At 43.2% G+C, this 20,406-nt stretch overlaps 1 protein-coding gene across 3 annotated transcripts in view; it reads left to right on the forward strand.

Moving 5' to 3' along the window:
- zgc:91944 (uncharacterized protein LOC436941 homolog) overlaps window positions 1-5,795 on the forward strand; it is a 45,473-nt gene extending 39,678 nt beyond the window's left edge. For 2 of the 3 annotated variants that reach the window (XM_060942710.1, XM_060942712.1), the window contains one exon: window positions 4,401-5,795. In XM_060942710.1, coding sequence (XP_060798693.1) covers window positions 4,401-4,544 — 144 coding nt within the window. In that variant the 3' untranslated portion in view covers window positions 4,545-5,795. The remainder of the gene's footprint in view (window positions 1-4,400) is intronic. The other variant, XM_060942711.1, reaches the window with a different exon arrangement.
- Window positions 5,796-20,406: the final 14,611 nt, after the last annotated feature.

The raw sequence follows: 20,406 nt of genomic DNA on the forward strand, positions 1-20,406 counted from the left end.
AGTTCTTACAAAAGTACCCGCATCTGTTCTATTTTATCGAAACTTGCACATGTTCATCGTCGCTGCGCTTCAAAAATACGTTTCTCTTTCGTATCGGCTTTTTTACTCAAAATGCCGAATACAATTGACAAGCGAGACGAAGCGAAGGTACATGAAATCGATGCTGGTATAAAAAACAGAGAGAGGACTGACAGGCTTTTGTCTTTGGTCAAAAAGCTGAAGAAGTCGAAATGATTAAATGAAAATGAGAAGTGACTGTGAACTATAAATAATTGTATAAAGTGTACATAGACATTATCCCATAAACTTAGCATTCGTTTGATTTAGTACATTGAACATGTATATGATGGTCAGTAAATCTGAATTAATGCTGACAGTTTTGAAAACTTACATATTTCAAAAGACTTTGAAATCATATGCAACTAATGAGGACATAGGGTGACTGACCTTTTTCTCCCTAAGAAATTTTATTTAATATATGAACATTTTGATAATTAATAAAACTTACGTTTAATGTGAATTTAGTTTGTCATTTTTGTTGATCATAAATTATAACCATACCCTTGAATGTAGAATGTGATTTTATTTTGAATTCAGACAATACTCCTATTGATTTGAAACATTATTTTCATGTAAATATATAAAAAAGACAACAGATTTTTTATCTACTACAGCTCAGATTGCAGGAAAAGTGGTTTGTAAGGCCTTATTTTTCAAAATTTTCCTGGGGGGGTATCCCTCCCAGACCCCCGGCTTCGGGCACCATCTTGTTTTCTGCTTTTTTGGTGACCACCCACTCTCATCCCTGTGTACTGATTATGTAGATGAATCTAATCACCATAAAATATGTGAGCTCTAGGCTCTGGCTTGTTTATTACATAATAAGGTATTTTTTCTTTATCGGGAATTTCCCATAACATTTCCGTTACGAAAGCTGCCTTGAAATATTGGTAGGTATCTGTACTTTTGTAAGCCTGTAGCATCTGCAGTGTATTTAGAAGTCCCAAATACTAAATAGTTCAGGATGTCGTCATGTCTGAAATCCGGTAGCTGGTTTGCCGAGCACTTTTCAAGTGGAATAAATACACTCGTGGGTAAATTAAGAAGAAGAAGCCTTTTATTTTTGATTTTTGTCACATGTAAACTCGAGCACAACAAAATTCCTCCTCTGCATTTAATCCATCTGAAGCAGTGACAACATATGTGCACACACAGAGAGAGAGAGAGAGTGCAGTGTGCAGAATAAATAATCAATAAATAAATACATTTGTGGGTAAATTCTATGGATCTGTGATGCCTGCATGTTTCAGCTTTTGAATGTAACGTGATCTGCTGGTATAATCTAAACTTTTTATCGTTTCAGAGAGATTGTACTGACTGCAGTCGTCTCGATTTTCATTATTAACGGTCACAGCTGTTTCTTTGTTTGCCTGGCAATATGCGTGATGGCCGCTGCGTGATGAACAAAAATCGATGACGTCAGTGGAAATCCTCTATACGGATATTGGAACACTAAACAGATGCACATTGGAAAAATAATACAGTAAACTTCATGTCATTTTCAAGTCAATCTACTTGAATTAAATGGATTAGAACAATAATCAGTCAAATCAGTTCATTAATCAATCAATCAATGAATTAAAACTTGATTAACACAATTTCATAAATATTTCAAATCTGTATTGTTTCTTTCTTTTAAGTAAACATTACTTATTCACTTATACTACAGACATGTTTCTGTAACATTGAATTTTTTTTGTTGGAAAAGTAATGTTTGGAAATCCATAGTGTTTGCACGGACTCTAAATTAGAAGTCATAAAATAAAGATCGATAGAAAATTTGTATTTAAATAAAAGTTTAGGTGCCTAAGATTTTTGCACAATAATGTAATATATACACGGTGGGTTTTACCCATATGTTTACATAAATTAATTTAGTAGAGAATGTTAAGCATTTAAGTAATTCTAATCATTTTTTGTTGTAAAATTCACACAAAATACAGAACCCATGAATCACTTTTTTTTTTTTTTTTCTTTCCTGCACAAGCAAAGAAAGGGTGGCTTTAATAATTAGCTCATCTGGCCATAAGGCTGATGAGCTGTTGCTATGGCGTGGCGTCCCTCGGCCACAATTCAGTTAAATCATATCTCCTCCTTCAGTTCTCCACGGGTTTCCATTCTGATTGTTTCGTTTGAAAGAACTCATCACTCCGCACAAAACTTGGTCGTTGTTTTTTCATATTTTTTGCTAACGAGTTACTATGCATCCGTTATCTGTAGCTGCTTATCCTGTTCTACAGGGTCGCAGGCAAGCTGAAGCCTGTCCCAGCTGACTATGGGTGAGAGGCCAGGTTATCACAGGGCTGACACGTAGACACAAACAACCATTCACACTCTCAGTCAATTTGGAGCCCACAATTAGCCTAACCTGCATGTCTGCGGGGGAAACCCACACAGACACGAGGAGAACGTGCAAACTCCACACAGAAAGGCCCTTGCCGGCCGCTGGGCTCGAACCCGGACCTTCTTGCTGTGAGGCGACAGTGCTAACCACTACACCACCGTGCCGCCCCAACGAGTTACTAATTAAGCCAAATTAACGAATTTTCCAGGCCTGTCAGTAGAATTGTATTTACTCTCTCATTTCTCATCCGATTTCAATTCTGATCATGTGTTGGGTAGATCTTCCGTTGTGGAACAAAACTTGTTCATTTGTTTGTTGATTTTCCTGTTGTAAACAATTTGTTTTTCAGTTCAATCGTATCTCCTCCCTCAGTTCTTAATGGATTTCAGTTCTGATTGTTTTATTTGAAAGAACTCGTCATTCTGCACAAAACTTGGTCATTGTATTATCAAATTTTTGCTCACAAACTAATTAGGTCAACTTAACGAATTTTGGGACTTCTCATTAGAATTGTATCTCTTCTCGCAGTTCTGATCGATGTTTTGGGCCGAGCTTCCCTCGGAGAACAAAAGTTGTTCATTTGTTTGTTGATATTCCTATTGTAAACAATTTGTTTATTTTCAGTTAAATCGTATCTCATCTCATCTCATTATCTCTAGCCGCTTTATCCTGTTCTACAGGGTCGCAGGCAAGCTGGAGCCTATCCCAGCTGACTACGGGCGAAAGGCGGGGAACACCCTGGACAAGTCGCCAGGTCATCACAGGGCTGACACATAGACACAGACAACCATTCACACTCACATTCACACCTACGCTCAATTTAGAGTCACCAGTTAACCTAACCTGCATGTCTTTGGACTGTGGGGGAAACCGGAGCACCCGGAGGAAACCCACGCGGACACGGGGAGAACATGCAAACTCCACACAGAAAGGCCCTCGCCGGCCCCGGGGCTCGGACCCGGACCTTCTTGCTGTGAGGTGACAGCGCTAACCACTACACCACCGTGCCACCGAGTAATTAGGTCAACTTAACAAATTTTCTTCTGATTAGAATTGTATCTCCTGTCATTGATCATGCGATTTCAGTTCTGATCAATGTTTTGGGTAGATCTTCCCTCGGGGAACAAAATTTAGTCCTTTGTTGATTTTCCTGTCCTAAACAAATTGTCATGGAGGTTGGTCCTCTCTCACACTGTCACATTTCAGTTCTGTTTGGCTTTTTGGTAGTCACGGTTGTTTTGATGGCAGGCCAGATGAGCTACCACGTCCTTGACGTTCTGGTTTTGAGCTAGACCAGGATTTTAAAGCCTTTAGTTGAAATGATGATAAATCTGGAAATGCAGTGTGTGAGAAAATACCACTGTACCAGCAGGAAATACATGTATATTATTTACCATCTTAAGGTCGATCCGTATCGTGAAATACCGTGACCGAGGTCTTGAGTATTTCCAAGACCTCGGTCACGGTATTTCACGATACGGACCGACCTTAAGCTGGTAAATAATATATTTATTTTTTTCTTTACCAAATTCAAACAGAAAATGAGAGCACCCGAAAGGGAAACCATATTTAGAACAAACCTGCTACAAGCTCGTTTCTGTCCTTTGCTCCTCAATAAACTGCTGGATTTGCTCAGCGTTAGCAACAGTTACAGGTTTTCTTTTATGTCGTCTTCATCAGGGTAGTAAAACTCACTTTCACTGTGAACACTGCCGTTATCGCTATCCATGCTGTAAAATGAATGCTATTCTACTGAGAGATGCGAAAATAAATGTTGACAAAAAATTACTACTATGTTCGTTGTTGTTGTGAACGAGCGAGTTGCCAAAGGTCCGTAACCGTGGTCCGGATCATAGGATTCTGGACCGCTCGCGAGCCAATCAGAGCGCACGATTTGATGGAAGCCAGACCGCGAAAAAAATAAAAAGGGTTTGTTTGTTTATTAAAGAATATAACAAATGAAGAGAATGATGTTTATTTTTTTTTCTGTGCTCAGGAAGAGCTTGCTCAGAGAAAAGGGACTGAGCCAGATGGAGCCACACTGCCTGCAGTGGAAGTAGTGCCTCTTCCAAGCCCCGCTACTCAACATGCGGATCAGAAGATGGAGGAATCCAAAAGGGAGGCTGCTGACGAGGAGTGAGCGAAGGGAGCAGTCTGCTTAGTATTTTAGAGGCTTGAAATCGTGCCACTTACTGTCCCTCTTCGAGATCTTGGGGGAGGATGTGTGTGTGTGTACGGCAAGACACCAAATTGCCTCTCGTGCTAGAGAGGCAATTGTATGTATCTACAGTAATCACGCTTGTAGTAATGGCAATATTTATCTCTATACACTGTATTGTGCATTCCAAGAAGTCTTAATGCATCTTTTAAGAGGAAAAGACAATTATGGTGCAGAATGGTAACTTTCCACCTCATGCTATAGCCTCCCCTCCCCTCCCTCATCTTCTCACTATTCTCAAGTGTAACAGTTCGCCAATAGAAACCTCATGTAAACAGGAGTAAGGAGTGTGAGAGAAACCTGCAGGACAGGTGATGACGGGGTGCCGAAATTCGTGGTGCTTGTATGAATGCAGGAAGGAAGCGTTGCGATTTCCTTAGCCATATGCAATAGTTCTCGATTGAGACTGGAACCTGAACGCCACCATTTACTCAGGTAAAGCTACATTAGAGAATCAACGGAGAAGCAGCCCCATATTCATTCACTATCGCAAATATCACTTCTGAAATGATGAAGTCTTGGGTATTGTGATTTCATACGTCATGTCTCACGTACACGTCATGTATCATTTGTTTATATGTCTCTCTTTTTCCTTTCGATCTTTAATAAGCAAAGCTAAACGTTTTTTCTGTAAGCGTGATCTAGCCATAATAGCGCAGGGTCATGACTTTTCAATCTTTTTATATTTAACCACTACTTAAAGCCTCTATATACTCAGTCATTTAAGCTATTGTGATCCATGACTGGTGTTTGGGCTCTAAATTGTTCATTTTTAAAAATATTTTTTGCTATGAGCACCATTATTACTTTAATAAGCTAATGCAGTATTATAACATGTAACAGATTTAGAATCTAATGTGAAACGTCGCTTTCCCATCATGGACGACCCACTGTTTTCTCCCCCGTCTCTTCAAAGCCAAAGGTATGTCCTGGAAATCAGATCATTTACAGAGATGCTTTTTTAAGATCAGCGTCAAATTAAATAGTCTTTCCCTGGGATACGGTTAAGAGGTGCGTGCTGAAAACGAAACGTGCTCCGAGCGTAGGAAGGTTAAAGCTATGACATTTCAGGCCTCAGCTCTGTATATGAAAACAGGAAGCAGTGTTGCACGCTTTCAAGATCCATTTCTGTCTGCACTTCCCTGACGACTTCAATAAAACCAGTATATCATACCTCAATGTCATATTTGATTTTATTGAAAGAACCTGCTTGTATGTACACATTCATAATTCCTGTCTTGTTCAGGTTGCATATTAGAGTTGTGGTTATGCATGTTTTAATTTTTAAAGCTTGAACTATACATACATACAGTGCCTTCCACAATTATTGCCCCCCTTGTAAAGATTAGTAGAAAAGGTTGAGGAAAAAATCCACGTTTTGGTGAAGTCGCTTCATCTCAGTCTGAAAAAATGAGAAAAATCCAACCTTTAATTGAAATACATTTATTCAGAGAAAAACAAATCCATCATCAAGAGAGAACTATTTTCAACAAAAACACGTGCCGCTATTCTTGGCACCCCTGTAACCGGTGTTGTAGCCGAGTCACTAAGGTGGTGTTTACATTAGACCGTATCCGTCTCGTTTTCGTCGCGGATGCACTGTCCGTTCACATTAAAACGCCGGGAAACGACTCCGCAGGCGGAACAACTTGAATCCGCCAGGGCCCACGTATTCAACCCAGTTCGTATCTGATCCGGTGCTGTGTAAACATTGAGATATGAGGAAACGCAGTGCTGAGCTCTAGCTGACGTCGTCATTGGACAACGTCACTGTGACATCCACCTTCCTGATTCGCTGGCGTTGTTCATGCCACGTTGGTCATGTGACGCGACTGCTGAAAAACGGCGCAGACTTCACTTCCTGCTATTGTTTCCGCCTTGTATCACCTTTTTGTTTTTCATTAAAGAATATAAAAGTATGAATATAATGCTTTGCTTTGTCATTCTTAATGTTGTTCATGGTAAGATGCAAATACTGCCCATTGTGTAGTTATGATTGTCTTTAGGCTTGCCATCCTTCCACTTGCAAGTGGTGAGTGACTTGCGCATGCCCGATATGCGCTGGGATCACACACACAGCGGCTCAGTCCCGAATCACTGCTCGTGCGCTTCACTCGCGCGCTCTCTGAGCTGCGCAGGGCCGGAGTGCGCACCCTCCAGAGGGCACTCGCTGTTCAGGGCGGAGTGATTTGGAGCGCAGCTGCTGAGGAGGAAGCGCTGAGCCGCACTGACACATTTCAACTTGCGTGCCGTCTAATTAGTCATGTGATTAGCGTATCCGTGTATTGGCGTTGCTGTGTGCACGCGAATCGTGTATTGGCGTTGCTGTGTGCACGCGAATCGTTTTAAAAACGTTAATCTGATGATCCGCTGATACGGTCTAATGTAAACACCACCTAAACCCCGAGTCCAGTCTCAAGTCCAAGTCATTAAAGAAAATTTCAAGTCGAGTCCGAGAACAAGACTCCAACCGCACCATTTGACGGCGGTTGTTGCTGCCTTTATGTGTGAAACCGTCCCTGCTACTGTGTTGGACTAACGTTACTGCTCGACTGCTCCAGTTTAGTTTATAGGCTACAGATAAAAAGCTTGTTCATCGCTCAGCAAGCCCCGCCCACTATCAACAGGGTGAACGACATGAGAGAAGGTTAACATGAGAAGGTTAGCTAGTTCATCAGTCAGCAAGCCCCGCTATCAACAGAGCAATGAACATAGTGTGTCACTTACTTCTCTGGGTGGAGTCTTACCAAATGACGATTGAAGTTCGAGGTTGTCCCCGTCGTCTCCTCGAGAGTTCTTCTACATATGGAACACACAGCAGTGCATTTTTTTCCCACCGCACAAGAAGTCTGTATAAGCAAAGCCGACAATCCTAGGGGCTTCTCTCCAGGCATTTTAGCGCCATTAACGTTCGTTTGTTCCTGAACATGACGTATGAACAGGTGAATGTGCGTTCCCTTGCATGGAATTAGTACAAAAATTAATGTAGATATAAATATCTTATGCCAAATTATTATGGCATGTTACAAAATATAAAGAAAAAAGCCAAGTCCTTGTTTCCAGTTTACGAGTCTGAATGCAATTAACGTACAAGTCCAAGTCCGAGTCATGAGTGCTCAAGTCCAAGTCAAGTCACGAGTCCTTAAAATTAGGGCACGAGGAGTCGGACTCGAGTACTACAAGCCTGCCTGTAACAACAATGGAGCCTCTTGTCAATAAACACCTGAATGTGTGTTTGGTGTAAAAATTATTTCATTTTTTTAACCCTAGTGTCATTGCTCTGAAAGACAGGCTGAAATTCATCACAAAAGAGTGAAAGTCAATGTTCCAGTGCCTTGAATATTTAAAACGGATTTTTCCCTACAGGATCAATATGCATTGCTTCCTGAAGCACATGCAGCTAGTGTCAGTAAGATCTTTCTTAATTCACTGTATTCATATCATCTCATTATCTCTAGCTGCTTTATCCTGTTCTACAGGGTCGCAGGCAAGCTGGAGCCTATCCCAGCTGACTACGGGCGAAAGGCGGGGTACACCCTGGACAAGTCGCCAGGTCATCACAGGGCTGACACATAGACAACCATTCACACTCATATTCACACCTACAGTGGTGCTTGAAAGTTTGTGAACCCTTTAGAATTTTCTATATTTCTGCATAAATATGACCTAAAACATCATCAGATTTTCACACAAGTCCTAAAAGCAGATAAAGAGAACCCAGTTAAACAAATGAGACAAAAATATTATACTTGGTCATTTATTTATTCAGAAAAATGATCCAATATTACATATCTGTGAGTGGCAAAAGTATGTGAACCTTTGCTTTCAATATCTGGTGTGACCCCCTTGTGCAGCAATAACTGCAACTAAACATTTCCAGTAACTGTTGATCAGTCCTGCACACCGGCTTGGAGGAATTTAGCCCATTCCTCCGTACAGAACAGCTTCAACTCTGGGATGTTGGTGGGTTTCCTCACATGAACTGCTTGCTTCAGGTCCTTCCACAACATTTCGATTGGATTAAGATCAGGACTTTGATTTGGCCATTCCAAAACATTAACTTTATTCTTCTTTAACCATTCTTTGGTAGAACGACTTGTGTGCTTAGGGTCGTTGTCTTGCTGCATGACCCACTTTCTCTTGAGATTAAGTTCATGGACAGATGTCCTGACATTTTCTTTTAGAATTCACTGGTATAATTCAGAATTCATTGTTCCATCAATGATGGCAAGCCATCCTGGCCCAGATGCAGCAAAACAGGCCCAAACCATGATACTACCACCACCATGTTTCACAGATGGGATAAGGTTCTTATGCTGGAATGCAGTGTTTTCCTTTCTCCAAATATAATGCTTCTCATTTCAACCAAAAAGTTCTATTTTGGTTTCATCCATCACAAAACATTTTTTCAATAGCTTTCTGGCTTGTCCATGTGATCTTTAGAAGACTGCAGATGAGCAGCAATGTTCTTTTTGGAGAGCAGTGGCTTTCTCCTTGCAACCCTGGCATGCACACCATTGTTGCTCAGTGTTCTCCTGATGGTCGACTCATGAACATTAACATTAGTCAATGTGAGAGAGGCCTTCGGTTGCTTAGAAGTTACCCTGGGGTCTTTTGTGACCTAGCCAAATATTACACGCCTTGCTCTTGGAGTGATCTTTGTTGGTCAATCACTCCTGGGGAGGGTAACAATGGTCTTGAATTTCCTCCATTTGTACACAATCTGTCTGACTGTGGATTGGTGGAGTCCAAACTCTTTAGAGATGGTTTTGTAACCTTTTCCAGCCTGATGAGCATCAACAACGCTTTTTCTGAGGTTCTCAGAAATCTCCTTTGGTCATGCCATGATTCACTTCCACAAACATGTGTTGTGAAGATCAGACTTTGATAGATCCCTGTTCTTTAAATAAAATGGTGCCCATTCGCACCCGATTGTCATCCCATTGATTGAAAACACCTGACTCTAATTTCACCTTCAAATTAACTGCTAATCCTAGAGGTTCACATACTTTTGCCACTCACAGATATGTAATATTGGATCATTTTCCTCAATAAATAAATGACCAAGTATAATATTTTTGTCTCATTTGTTTAACTGGGTTCTCTTTATCTACTTTTAGGACTTGTGTGAAAATCTGATGATGTTTTAGGTCATATTTATGCAGAAATATAGAAAATTCTAAAGGGTTCACAAACTTTCAAGCACCACTGTACGGTCAATTTAGAGTCACCAGTTAGCCTAACCTGCATGTCTTTGGACTGTGGGGGAAACCGGAGCACCCGGAGGAAACCCACACGGACACAGACAAAACATGCAAACTCCGCACAGAAAGGCCCTCGCCGGCCACGGGGCTCGAACCCGGACCTTCTTGCTGTGAGGCGACAGCGCTAACCACTACACCACCGTGCCGCCTAATTCACTGTATTACATTAATGGTATTTAGCAGACGCTCTTATCCAGAATGATGTACAACATACCCAGAGCAGCCTGGGGAGCAGTTGGGGGTTAGGTGCCTTGCTCAAGTCCAGGGAATCAAACCAGCTGGGTCCCAAAGCTACTTCTCTAACCATTAGGCCATGGCTTCCCCTGTACACTCTAATACTGCTGTATATACAGATGCCACATGTAACATGTGGACTGTTAGACTCTTCAGTGTTGTACAGAGTCATAGAGAACACACACACATCTTATTTCATTACCATTATGTGTGTCTTAATACCTTTAGGTAAAATGAACTTTTGCTAAGATTCAATGTTTGTTAGTATAACAGTATGACCTATCAGATATTTAAATATGTTCAGATGCAACAGTCTTTGTTTGTTAGATGCTGCGTGGCGTCCGTGTGTGTACTTTTCTGTGATTCACTGTTGCTCCATTACTCCATCTGAAGTCTCTGGTCTGCACCCCTCCCCGTGGGAAAGCTGGCCTTGTGTGACTGCGGTGGCCCAAGCTGGAAGCTGTGGTGGCAGATCTGACTCTGCTGCTGCCAAAAGAATGGCAAGCCAGAGGAGATTCTCATACACACACACACACACACACATATATGAGAGGGAGTCTGAAATTATGCAACATAAACACAGGCGCACACTCTTCTGCCCACATCCAGCATGCCACTTGTCCAGCCCCGTGTGCTGCCGTGTGGATCCACGCTTCAGCCCTTCCAGACACAGAGTCCCACCACAACTAGGAAAACACACACACACACTGATATTCCATATACAGTATATGCAAACATGTTCCTTTTGAAATATCTCAAGAAACCATAGTCTAACAAACAACAACCCCCAAACCCCACACACACACACATCCTTTCATGTATTTAAAAGGATCACCCTTTTTATTTTTGATTTTTTTACAGGATACTTGTACATTTGAGGAAAAACTGCCCACATTATAAAGTGTTTGAATAAATGAGACAGCGCACACAGCTTCCCCAATGCAATTGGTGTTTTAATAAAATTTTTGTACGAGGAGGCAAGAAGAAGAATGAGATATGGGGGAGAGAAAAGCACAAGAGTGTTCACTGTTCTAGGAGATACACTGTTTCATTGACAGGGATTTTACAGACATGATTAATCCCCAGGGCGGCACGGTGGTGTAGTGGTTAGCGCTGTCGCCTCACAGCAAGAAGGTCCGGGTTCGAGCCCCGTGGCCGGCGAGGGCCTTTCTGTGCAGAGTTTGTATGTTCTCCCCGTGTCCGCGTGGGTTTCCTCCGGGTGCTCCGGTTTCCCCCACAGTCCAAAGACATGCAGGTTAGGTTAACTGGTGACTCTAAATTGACCGTGAGTGTGAATGGTTGTCTGTGTCTATGTGTCAGCCCTGTGATGACCTGGCGACTTGTCCAGGGTGTACCCCGCCTTTCGCCCGTAGTCAGCTGGGATAGGCTCCAGCTTGCCTGCGACCCTGTAGAACAGGATAAAGCAGCTACAGATAATGAGATGAGATTAATCCCCAAGAATGATAGAGAATTACATATGATGCATTTCGCAATATTAATAATTCTAATAGGATATTGACTTTTACATACAATTAGCTCCATAACAATTGGCACCCTTCATGAAAATTATTATAAACAATAAATTCCACATGCAACGAGTGATATGTTGAGCTACAACCCCCTGTTCAAAAAAAAAAATGTTGGGATGCTGTGTAAACTGTAAATAAAAACACAATGTGAAGATTTGCAAATCATGGAAACTTGATATTTCATTGAAAATAATACAAAGACAACATATCAAATTTTGAAGCAGAGAAATTTTATTGTTCTTTTTTTATTTTATTTTTTTAAATATACTCATTTTCAATTTAATGCCAGCAACATGCTTCAAAAATGTTGGGACACAGGCAATAAAAGACTGTAAAAGTTGTGTAATATTAAAAAACTAATTTGGTTAATTGGCAACAGGTCAGTAAGATGATTGGGTATAAAAAAAAAGCATCCCAGAGAGGTGGAGTCTCTCAGAAGTAAAGATGGGGAGGGGTTCACCGCTCTGTGAAAGACTGCGTGGGCAAATAGTGCAACAATTTAAGAATAACATTCCTCAATTTAAAACTGCAAGAATTTGGGGATTACATCATCTACGGTACATAATATCATTAAAAGGTTCAGAGAATCTGAAGAAATCTCTGTATGCAAGAGACAAGGCTGAAAACTGACATTGGATGCCTCTGATCTTCAGGCATTATTGCACATGGCATGGGTAGCTTGCATATCTGGGAAGGCACCATTAATGCTGAATGATATATCCAGGTTTTGGAGCAACCTGCTGCCATTCAGATGATGTAATTTTTTGGGAAGGCCTTGCTTATTTCAGCAAGACAATGCCAAACTGCATTCTGCATGTATTAGAAGAGTCCAGGTGCTAAACTGGCCTGCCTGCAGTCCAGCCCTGTCTGCCACTGAAAACATTTGGTGCATTATGAAATGCAAAATATGACAAAGGAGACCTTGAACTGTTGAGCAACTGAAACTGTATATCAGGCAAGAATGGGACAACATTCCTCTTTAAAACCTACAGCAATTGGGCTGCTTAGTTCCCAAACATTTACAGAGTGTTGTTAAAAGTAGAGGTGATGATAAACATGCCCCATCACAACTTTTTGGAAATGTTGCTGGTATTAAATTAAAAATGAGTGTATATTTTTCCCAAAAAAAAGGAAAAAAAGAACAACAATAAAATTTCTCATGTTCAACAGTTGATATTTTGTTTTTGTATTATTTCCAATGAAATACAGGGTTTCCATGATTTGTAAATCATCACATTCTGTTTTTATTACAGTTTACACAGTGTCCCAATTTTTTTTGCAAACGAGGATGTAAAACATACAGTATCATGACATTGATAATGGTTTTACCTCCTGTCCAATGCTACCAGTCTTTAAATCTCTGTGATACAGCCCTGGTTATCGTACACAGACCTGGTTATATTCACATCGACCCCACATATAAGTGGGGAAAAAAAAGATTTAAGAAGAAGATAGTATAGCTTCACAATATTTTAAAAGTGTTTTTCATATCCATCGCAAGAGTTGTGAAGAAAGCCATCTTTCTCTTTTGTATTAAAAGGTATTTGATTTTCCTCACAGTGCGGGACAAACAGATTTCAGATGTGTGCAATTTTGTACAACGGTGCAAATAAAAAATTATTTTAAATCAGTTTAAGGATGACCATTTGTCAATGTCAGCCATATTTTTTGTGTCTATAATGTCCTTTTTTTTTCCTTTTTGACTCAGTAAAGATGTTAAAGGAGCAAAACATGAATTACATTATAGTGCAAAATTTAAACAAACAAACAAACAAAAAAAACTATATGGCCATCAGTATTTTTTACATCCGACTAATCACACCCATATGTGTTTGTTGAACATCCCATACAAGATTCGGTTCTCCTTTTGCTGTTATAATAACCTCCACTCTTCTGGGAAGGCTTTCTATTATACATATTTTTTTTAAAGTGCCATTCCACCATTGGATGTATTCTTTGGCATAAAATACAATATATTTTATGACAACATGACTAGACAGAGAAATCTTTTAGCTTCAAAATGATATATCAAACATAATTTTTTGACAACGACAAGTATATTAATTTTGCGACCAAAGTCACCTACCCATTTAATTTCCGCGCGGTAGTGAAACGTGATGTCATCGGCAGGTTCCCCTTCTTGTGTACCACGTCACATGTGACGTGGCACAGATTATCAGCAATGACGGATAGAACGCGATTTCCACTTGTCGATTGCTGTGCCGATATTCACCATCGACCGTCTCCTTTGGGCATCACTTGCTATTTTCCTTCGCTTCTTTTCCGAAGCTGACAATCGCATTCTATCCGCCATTGCTGATAATCTGTGCCACGTCACACGTGACGTGGTACACAAGAAGGGGAACCTGCCGATGACATCACGTTTCACTACCGCGCGGAAATTAAAAGGGTAGGTGACTTTGGTCGCAAAATTAATATACTTGTCGTTGTCAAAAAATTATGTTTGATATATCATTTTGAAGCTAAAAGATTTCTCTGTCTAGTCATGTTGTCATAAAATATATTGTATTTTATGCCAAAAAAAATACATCCAATGGTGGAATGGCACTTTAACTTGTGGGGACTGTGGGGATTTGTCCATTCAGCCATAAGAGTATTAGTGAGATCAGGTACTGATGTCAGGTGAGGAGGCCTGGGTTACAGTCAGTGTTCCAGTTCATCCCAAAGGTGTTCAGTGGGGTTGAGCTCAGGGCTCTGTGCAAGCCATTCAAGTTCTTCCACACCAGTCTTGGCAGACCATGTCTTCATGGACCTTACTTTATGCACAGGAGTGTTATCCTGCTGGAACATGTTTGCATCCCTGAGTTCCAGTGAAGGGAAATCATAAAGTTACAGCATACAAAGACATTCTAGACAATTATATGCCTCCAACTTTGTGGTAACGGTTTGGGGAAGGCACATATATGGGTGTGATGGTCAAGAGTCCAGAAACTTTTGGCTACATAGAGCAGCAGCTACAATTATCAACAGTCCATAATTATCGACACCTTTTCAGATTTACCAATAAAAAACAATTTTACAAAAGTGAGTTTCAGTTACAACAGTTAATTAATCAACCGGAAGACCCGCCCTCGTCCTTTGATCTTGTCGTCTGATGATACAGCTCGTTACCTGAGATGGAATTTTTTTTAGCACGATCAGCAAGTTGAGGAAAACCTGGACGTTATCATCGCAGGTAAGCACGGTGGAAAGATCATGGACATGTTTTTACTGATCAAATTCACCGATATTTAATGATCTCTTTGTCGAAAACTACTTTATTTCTTACTCTTTCATTTGACAGTCGCCATTTTGTATCTAAACGCGCGTTTGAGAAGTCACATGAGGTGTCGATAATAGTGATCACTTTCACCGGTGTCCACCATTATTGACACCCTGTGGAATTAAGTGACGTTTACAACTGTTATGGATCAATCTTTGTGTAACATTGTTGAAGTAGATGAAGTACTTTAAAAAAAAATAAAAGTGTTGTGATTTATAATAATTTTTCCTGATTCATAACAGAATGGAATGTTTATAGAGTATTTGGAATCCTATTGCAATAAATAGAATTAGACCAGAATTAAATTCCTAGCATATAAAAAATTACATGATTGAAACATTCAGATTTTTCTATTTCATTCAGAAAATAATTTTTTGCAGTTTGTTGTAAATATCTACCACATATTACAATATCAGTAGACATTTTATATTGTGGTTTGAGGAATGACATGTGACCTTTGACCTGGATTTTCATGTGGTTACAATGTCAGTTGCCTGTTGACATTTATTGGTAAACTACAAAACTAGAAATTAATACAAACAACAACGAATGATTAAAGGTCCCATGGCATGAAATTTTCACTTTCTGAGGTTTTTTAACGTTAAAATGAGTTCCTCTGACCTTCTTAAGTCACCCCAGTGGCTAGAAATTTCATAATGTGTAAACCAAACTATGCCCAACATTTGAGAATGGCGCGTCAAAACGGCGCGTTGATAAGCTCTTCCCTTTACTATGTCAGCAAGGGAGATGATCCCCACGCCCCCCCTCTGGATTCCCACCCACTGTATGGATTGCCCGCCCAGTTGTAGTGAGGAGACAACAACATGGCATCACCTAAGCGAGCGAAACATGGAAATTGCGCTGTACATGGATGTGACAACACAGAAAAGAGTCTGTTTTTACTGCCGACGGGAGAGCCCCTGAAGACGCAGTGGCTTAATTTTATTTACTTCAATAATACGCCGTCGAGTCTACCTAAGACGGTGTATGTTTGTCGGAAGCATTTTCCTGAGGAATGTTTCCACAACTTGGGACAGTACAGGGAAGGTTTTGCACATCAACTGTCACTGAAGCCTGGGTCCGTACCAAGCATCCCTGCCGCATCAGCCACAAACACTGAACAAGTAAGTGTATAACTGGTCGTTTTGCCGTGTTTTAAAATTGGTGCGTTAGCCTAGCAATGGCTACATTAGCTGTGCAGCTAACCACTTCCTGCAGTTAGCCAGGTACTCCGCGCTACAAAACTAAAGAGCATGCAGCATGCTCTGTTAAACTGAGTTTAGTCTGGAAATTGACTGTAACTTATGAGCTTATGTTTGACTATTGCTCCGCAATGCATGTCTTCTGTTGGATAAGCGGTATGTTGCTGTAGTTGCTGCTACTATCCTCTTTGGTTATGGAGTGCGTGTTCAAGCCTAGGGTATTATACGTTCGTAAACTACCACTCCAAACACTCTCACTCGCTGTTCTCTGTGTCACGTTGAGTTTACGAAAGGAGTCCGAGGGAGAATGGGGTTTTGTCTTAGCAGTGTGGCTACAGGCGCTGATAGCAGCGAGTATGTGTGCGCGCAGCTTGGTCAAGCCCCTCCCCCTCCCCTATGGCCCGCCTCCTGCTTCTCATTAGCAAAACTATGCACTGGGAGAAGCACTGAAATGGGGCTTTCTCCCAGGAGGCTATATTTACGTGCCAAGGGTTCATTTCGAGAAAGGCTGCGGATATTGTTAGGGTTTTGCTGGGATTTGAACCTGGTTCGTTGGTGTGATAATCCAGCAAACCCCCACTAGGCCACCAGGGGGATGACTCAAGTGCAGAGGCATGAGGCGGAAGTAGAAAAGTATCAAAAAGTTTATTTACAATATTTACAGTCCAAACAAAAATATAATCCAAAAAACGCTCAGAAGATGAAGGGAAAAATAAAATATCCAAAAGGTCAAAGTTAAATACAAAAGCAAAAAACTAGAAAAGAAAAGGCAAAATACCAACGCTCAGAAGATCAAAAAACAGTAAACACAAAGTCCAAAAACTCCAAAAAGAAAAGCAAAGTGCAAAACCAAAGAGACAACGGCAAGGAACACAGAACAGAGGTAACTGGAGCTAAACATAACAGCACAAAGACTCCGTGACAAGAGGACTGAACTCAGGGGTATAAATACACAAACTAAAATAGGCCACAGGTGACACTAATGAGGACTAGGCGGGGCATAAGACACATGGAAAACAACAAACATAAAACACAGAAACAGTGGCGGCCTCTAGAGGCCAAAACAAACATGACAAGAAAATGAAATAACAGCGGCCTCTAGAGGCCAAAACAGTCCCAGTCCTAACAGGACCCCCCCCCCCCCCCCCCCCCCCCCCGGAGCGTCTCCAGGGAAACATGGAATGTGGGGTTGATCCTCAGAGTCCGGGGCAACTGGAGCCGGTAGGAGACAGGGTTCACCCTGCGCACCACCTTGAAGGGGCCAATGTAGCAAGGAGCAAGCTTGCGGTTCTCCACCCGCAGCGGAAGGTCCTTAGTGGACAGCCAAACCCACTGCCCAGGGCGGAAAGCGTGGGCAGGTCTTCTATGGCGGTTGGCCTGAGTCTGGTTGGTTCTGGAGGTCTGAATGAGGGTCTTCCTGACCTTGCTCCAGGTCTTGCGACACCGTCTCACATATTGGTTGACCGAGGGCACCCCCGCGTCCTCCTCCTGGTCCGGGAACAGAGGTGGCTGGAACCCAAATTGGCACTGGAATGGCGACAGCTTGGTGGCCGATGACTGCAGGGTGTTGTGGGCGTACTCTGCCCATGGCAGCCAGGTGCTCCACGATGTCGGGTTATCCATAGCCAGGTCCTGGTTGAGCCTCTCCGTCTGGCCATTGGACTGTGGGTGAAACCCAGAGGAGAGGCTGGCAGTGGCTCCGATGACCTTGCAGAACCCGTGCCACACTCGGGAGAACTGGGGCCCTCGGTCTGAGACGATGTCCTGTGGGAGACCAAAGACTCGGAAGACATGATTAAAAATAAGTTTGGCTGTTTCAAGAGCAGAAGGGAGTTTGCACAGTGGTATGAAGCGGCAGGCCTTCGAGAATCTGTCGACTATAACCAAAATGACAGTGTTACCTTGAGACTCAGGGAGACCCGTGATGAAGTCGACTGCCACATGGGACCAGGGACGCCGGGGAATGGTCAGAGGATGCAGGAGACCCTGGGGATGCTGTCGCGGGTTCTTGGTTCTGGTGCAGACCTCACAGGACAGGACAAATGACCTTACTTCCTTCTCCATGTTAGGCCACCAGAAGCGTCTTTTCAGGAAGTCCAGGGTCCTCCGAGCTCCCGGGTGGGCGGTGAGAGGGGAAGAGTGACTCCACTGGAGAACCTTGGCCCGGGCTTGATGTGGGACGTACAAGAGGCCCAGTGGCCCCGTCCCAGGACCGGGGTCCTGGCGTTGGGCTCGTCGGACGGCCTCCTCAATACCCCAGCGGACAGGGGCCACAATCCGGGACACAGGGATAATAGGCCCGACTTCACTCTCCCTGTTAGTGGCAGAGAACAGCCTGGACAGTGCGTCAGGTTTGGTGTTCTTGGAGCCGGGGCGGTACGAGAGGGTGAAGTCAAACCGACTGAAAAACAGGGCCCACCTAGCCTGTCGTGGGTTCAGTCTCTTGGCTTGCTGGAGGTACTCCAGGTTCTTGTGGTCAGTCCAAACCAGGAATGGATGTTGCGCTCCCTCCAGCCAGTGCCTCCACTCCTCAAGGGCCAATTTGACTGCTAGCAGTTCTCGATCCCCCACATTGTACCGGGACTCTGCAGGACTCAGGCGGTGGGAGAAGTAAGCGCAGGGGTGCAGCTTTCCTTCCGAACATTGAGAGAGCACCGTGCCGACCCCACTGTCCGAGGTGTCCACCTCCACGATGAATGGTTGGGAGGTGTCCGGGAGGACCAGAATGGGTGCCATGCAGAAGCGGTCCTTGAGGTCTTTGAACACCTTTTCCGCCTGAGGAGACCAGACATAAGATCCACCTGTCCCTTTGGTGAGGTCCGACATGGGTGCTGCTACAGAACTAAAGTTCCTGATAAACTTGCGGTAGAAGTTAGCAAATCCTAACCGCTGAACCGCTGAACCTTTTTGACAGACTTGGGAGTGGGCCAGTCCCGGACGGCCAGGGTCTTGGCTGGGTCCATTTGGAGTTGGCCTGTCCATACAATAAAACCCAGAAAGGAGACCTCGGGAACATGAAATTCGCATTTCTGGGCCTTGGCGAACAGATTGTTCTGTAGCAGCCTCTGGAGAACCTGGCGGACATGGTGGCGGTGCTCCTGCACGGTCTTGGAAAAGATAAGGATGTCGTCGAGGTAGACAAAAACGTACAGGTTAATCATGTCCCTCAAGACGTCGTTGATTAGGGCCTGAAAAACAGCTGGTGTGTTGGTGAGTCCAAAGGGCATCGCCTGGTATTCGTAGTGCCCAGACGGGGTGTTAAAGGCAGCCTTCCACTCGTCTCCCTGTCGGATACGGATGAGGTGGTATGCGTTCCGTAGGTCCAACTTGGTGAAGACAGTGGCGCCTTGGAGCAGGTCGAACGCTGTGGACATCAGCGGAAGGGGATATCGGTTGCGCACAGTGATCTTGTTCAGGCCCCTGTAGTCAATACATGGTCGGAGCCCCCCATCCTTCTTGCCGACAAAGAAGAAGCCAGCACCAGCAGGTGAGGTGCAGGGTCGAATGAACCCAGAGACCAGGGCGTCTTCGAGGTATTCCTCCATGGCCTTGCGTTCTGGCTGAGAGAGGGCAAACAGTCTGCCACAAGGAGGGGTAGTCCCAGGGAGCAAGTCGATGGCACAGTCGTAGGCACGGTGCAGAGGAAGAACGGCGGCCCTGCTCTTGCTGAATACCTCCTTCAAATCCCAGTACTCTGTGGGAACTTGAGATAGCTCGGTGAGATCAGGGGGCTCGGCAGGAGACACAGGAGAGCTAGAGAGCAGACAAGAGGCATGGCACGCAGGGCCCCATTCCACAACCTGGCTAGTGACCCAGTCTATACGAGGGTTGTGGCGGGTAAGCCAAGGAAGACCTAGAATAACTGGGAACTCAGGTGAAGGAATCAGGTGCAGGGATATTTCTTCCTTGTGACCTTGAGACTGGAGGAAGACTGGAGAAGTAACTTGGGTGACTCTTCCATCACCTAACGCTTGGCCATCGAGGGCAGACACAGACAGTGGGACTTCAAGAGGTGCAGTCGGGACATTGATACTTTGGGCGAAGTGAATATCCATAAAGTTCCCAGCCGCCCCCGAGTCTAACAAAGCTTGACAAGAGTGGACAGACTCACCCCAGGAGATGGAGACCGGGATGTAGATTCCTTGGCCAGGGACACAGAAACCACAGAAACAGTGGCGGCCTCTAGAGGCCAAAACAAACATGACAAGAAAATGAAATAACAGCGGCCTCTAGAGGCCAAAACAGTCCCAGTCCTAACAGGATATAACATCC

This window comes from Neoarius graeffei, chromosome 16 (assembly GCF_027579695.1).
Source record: "Neoarius graeffei isolate fNeoGra1 chromosome 16, fNeoGra1.pri, whole genome shotgun sequence".
Classification (NCBI taxonomy): domain Eukaryota; kingdom Metazoa; phylum Chordata; class Actinopteri; order Siluriformes; family Ariidae; genus Neoarius; species Neoarius graeffei.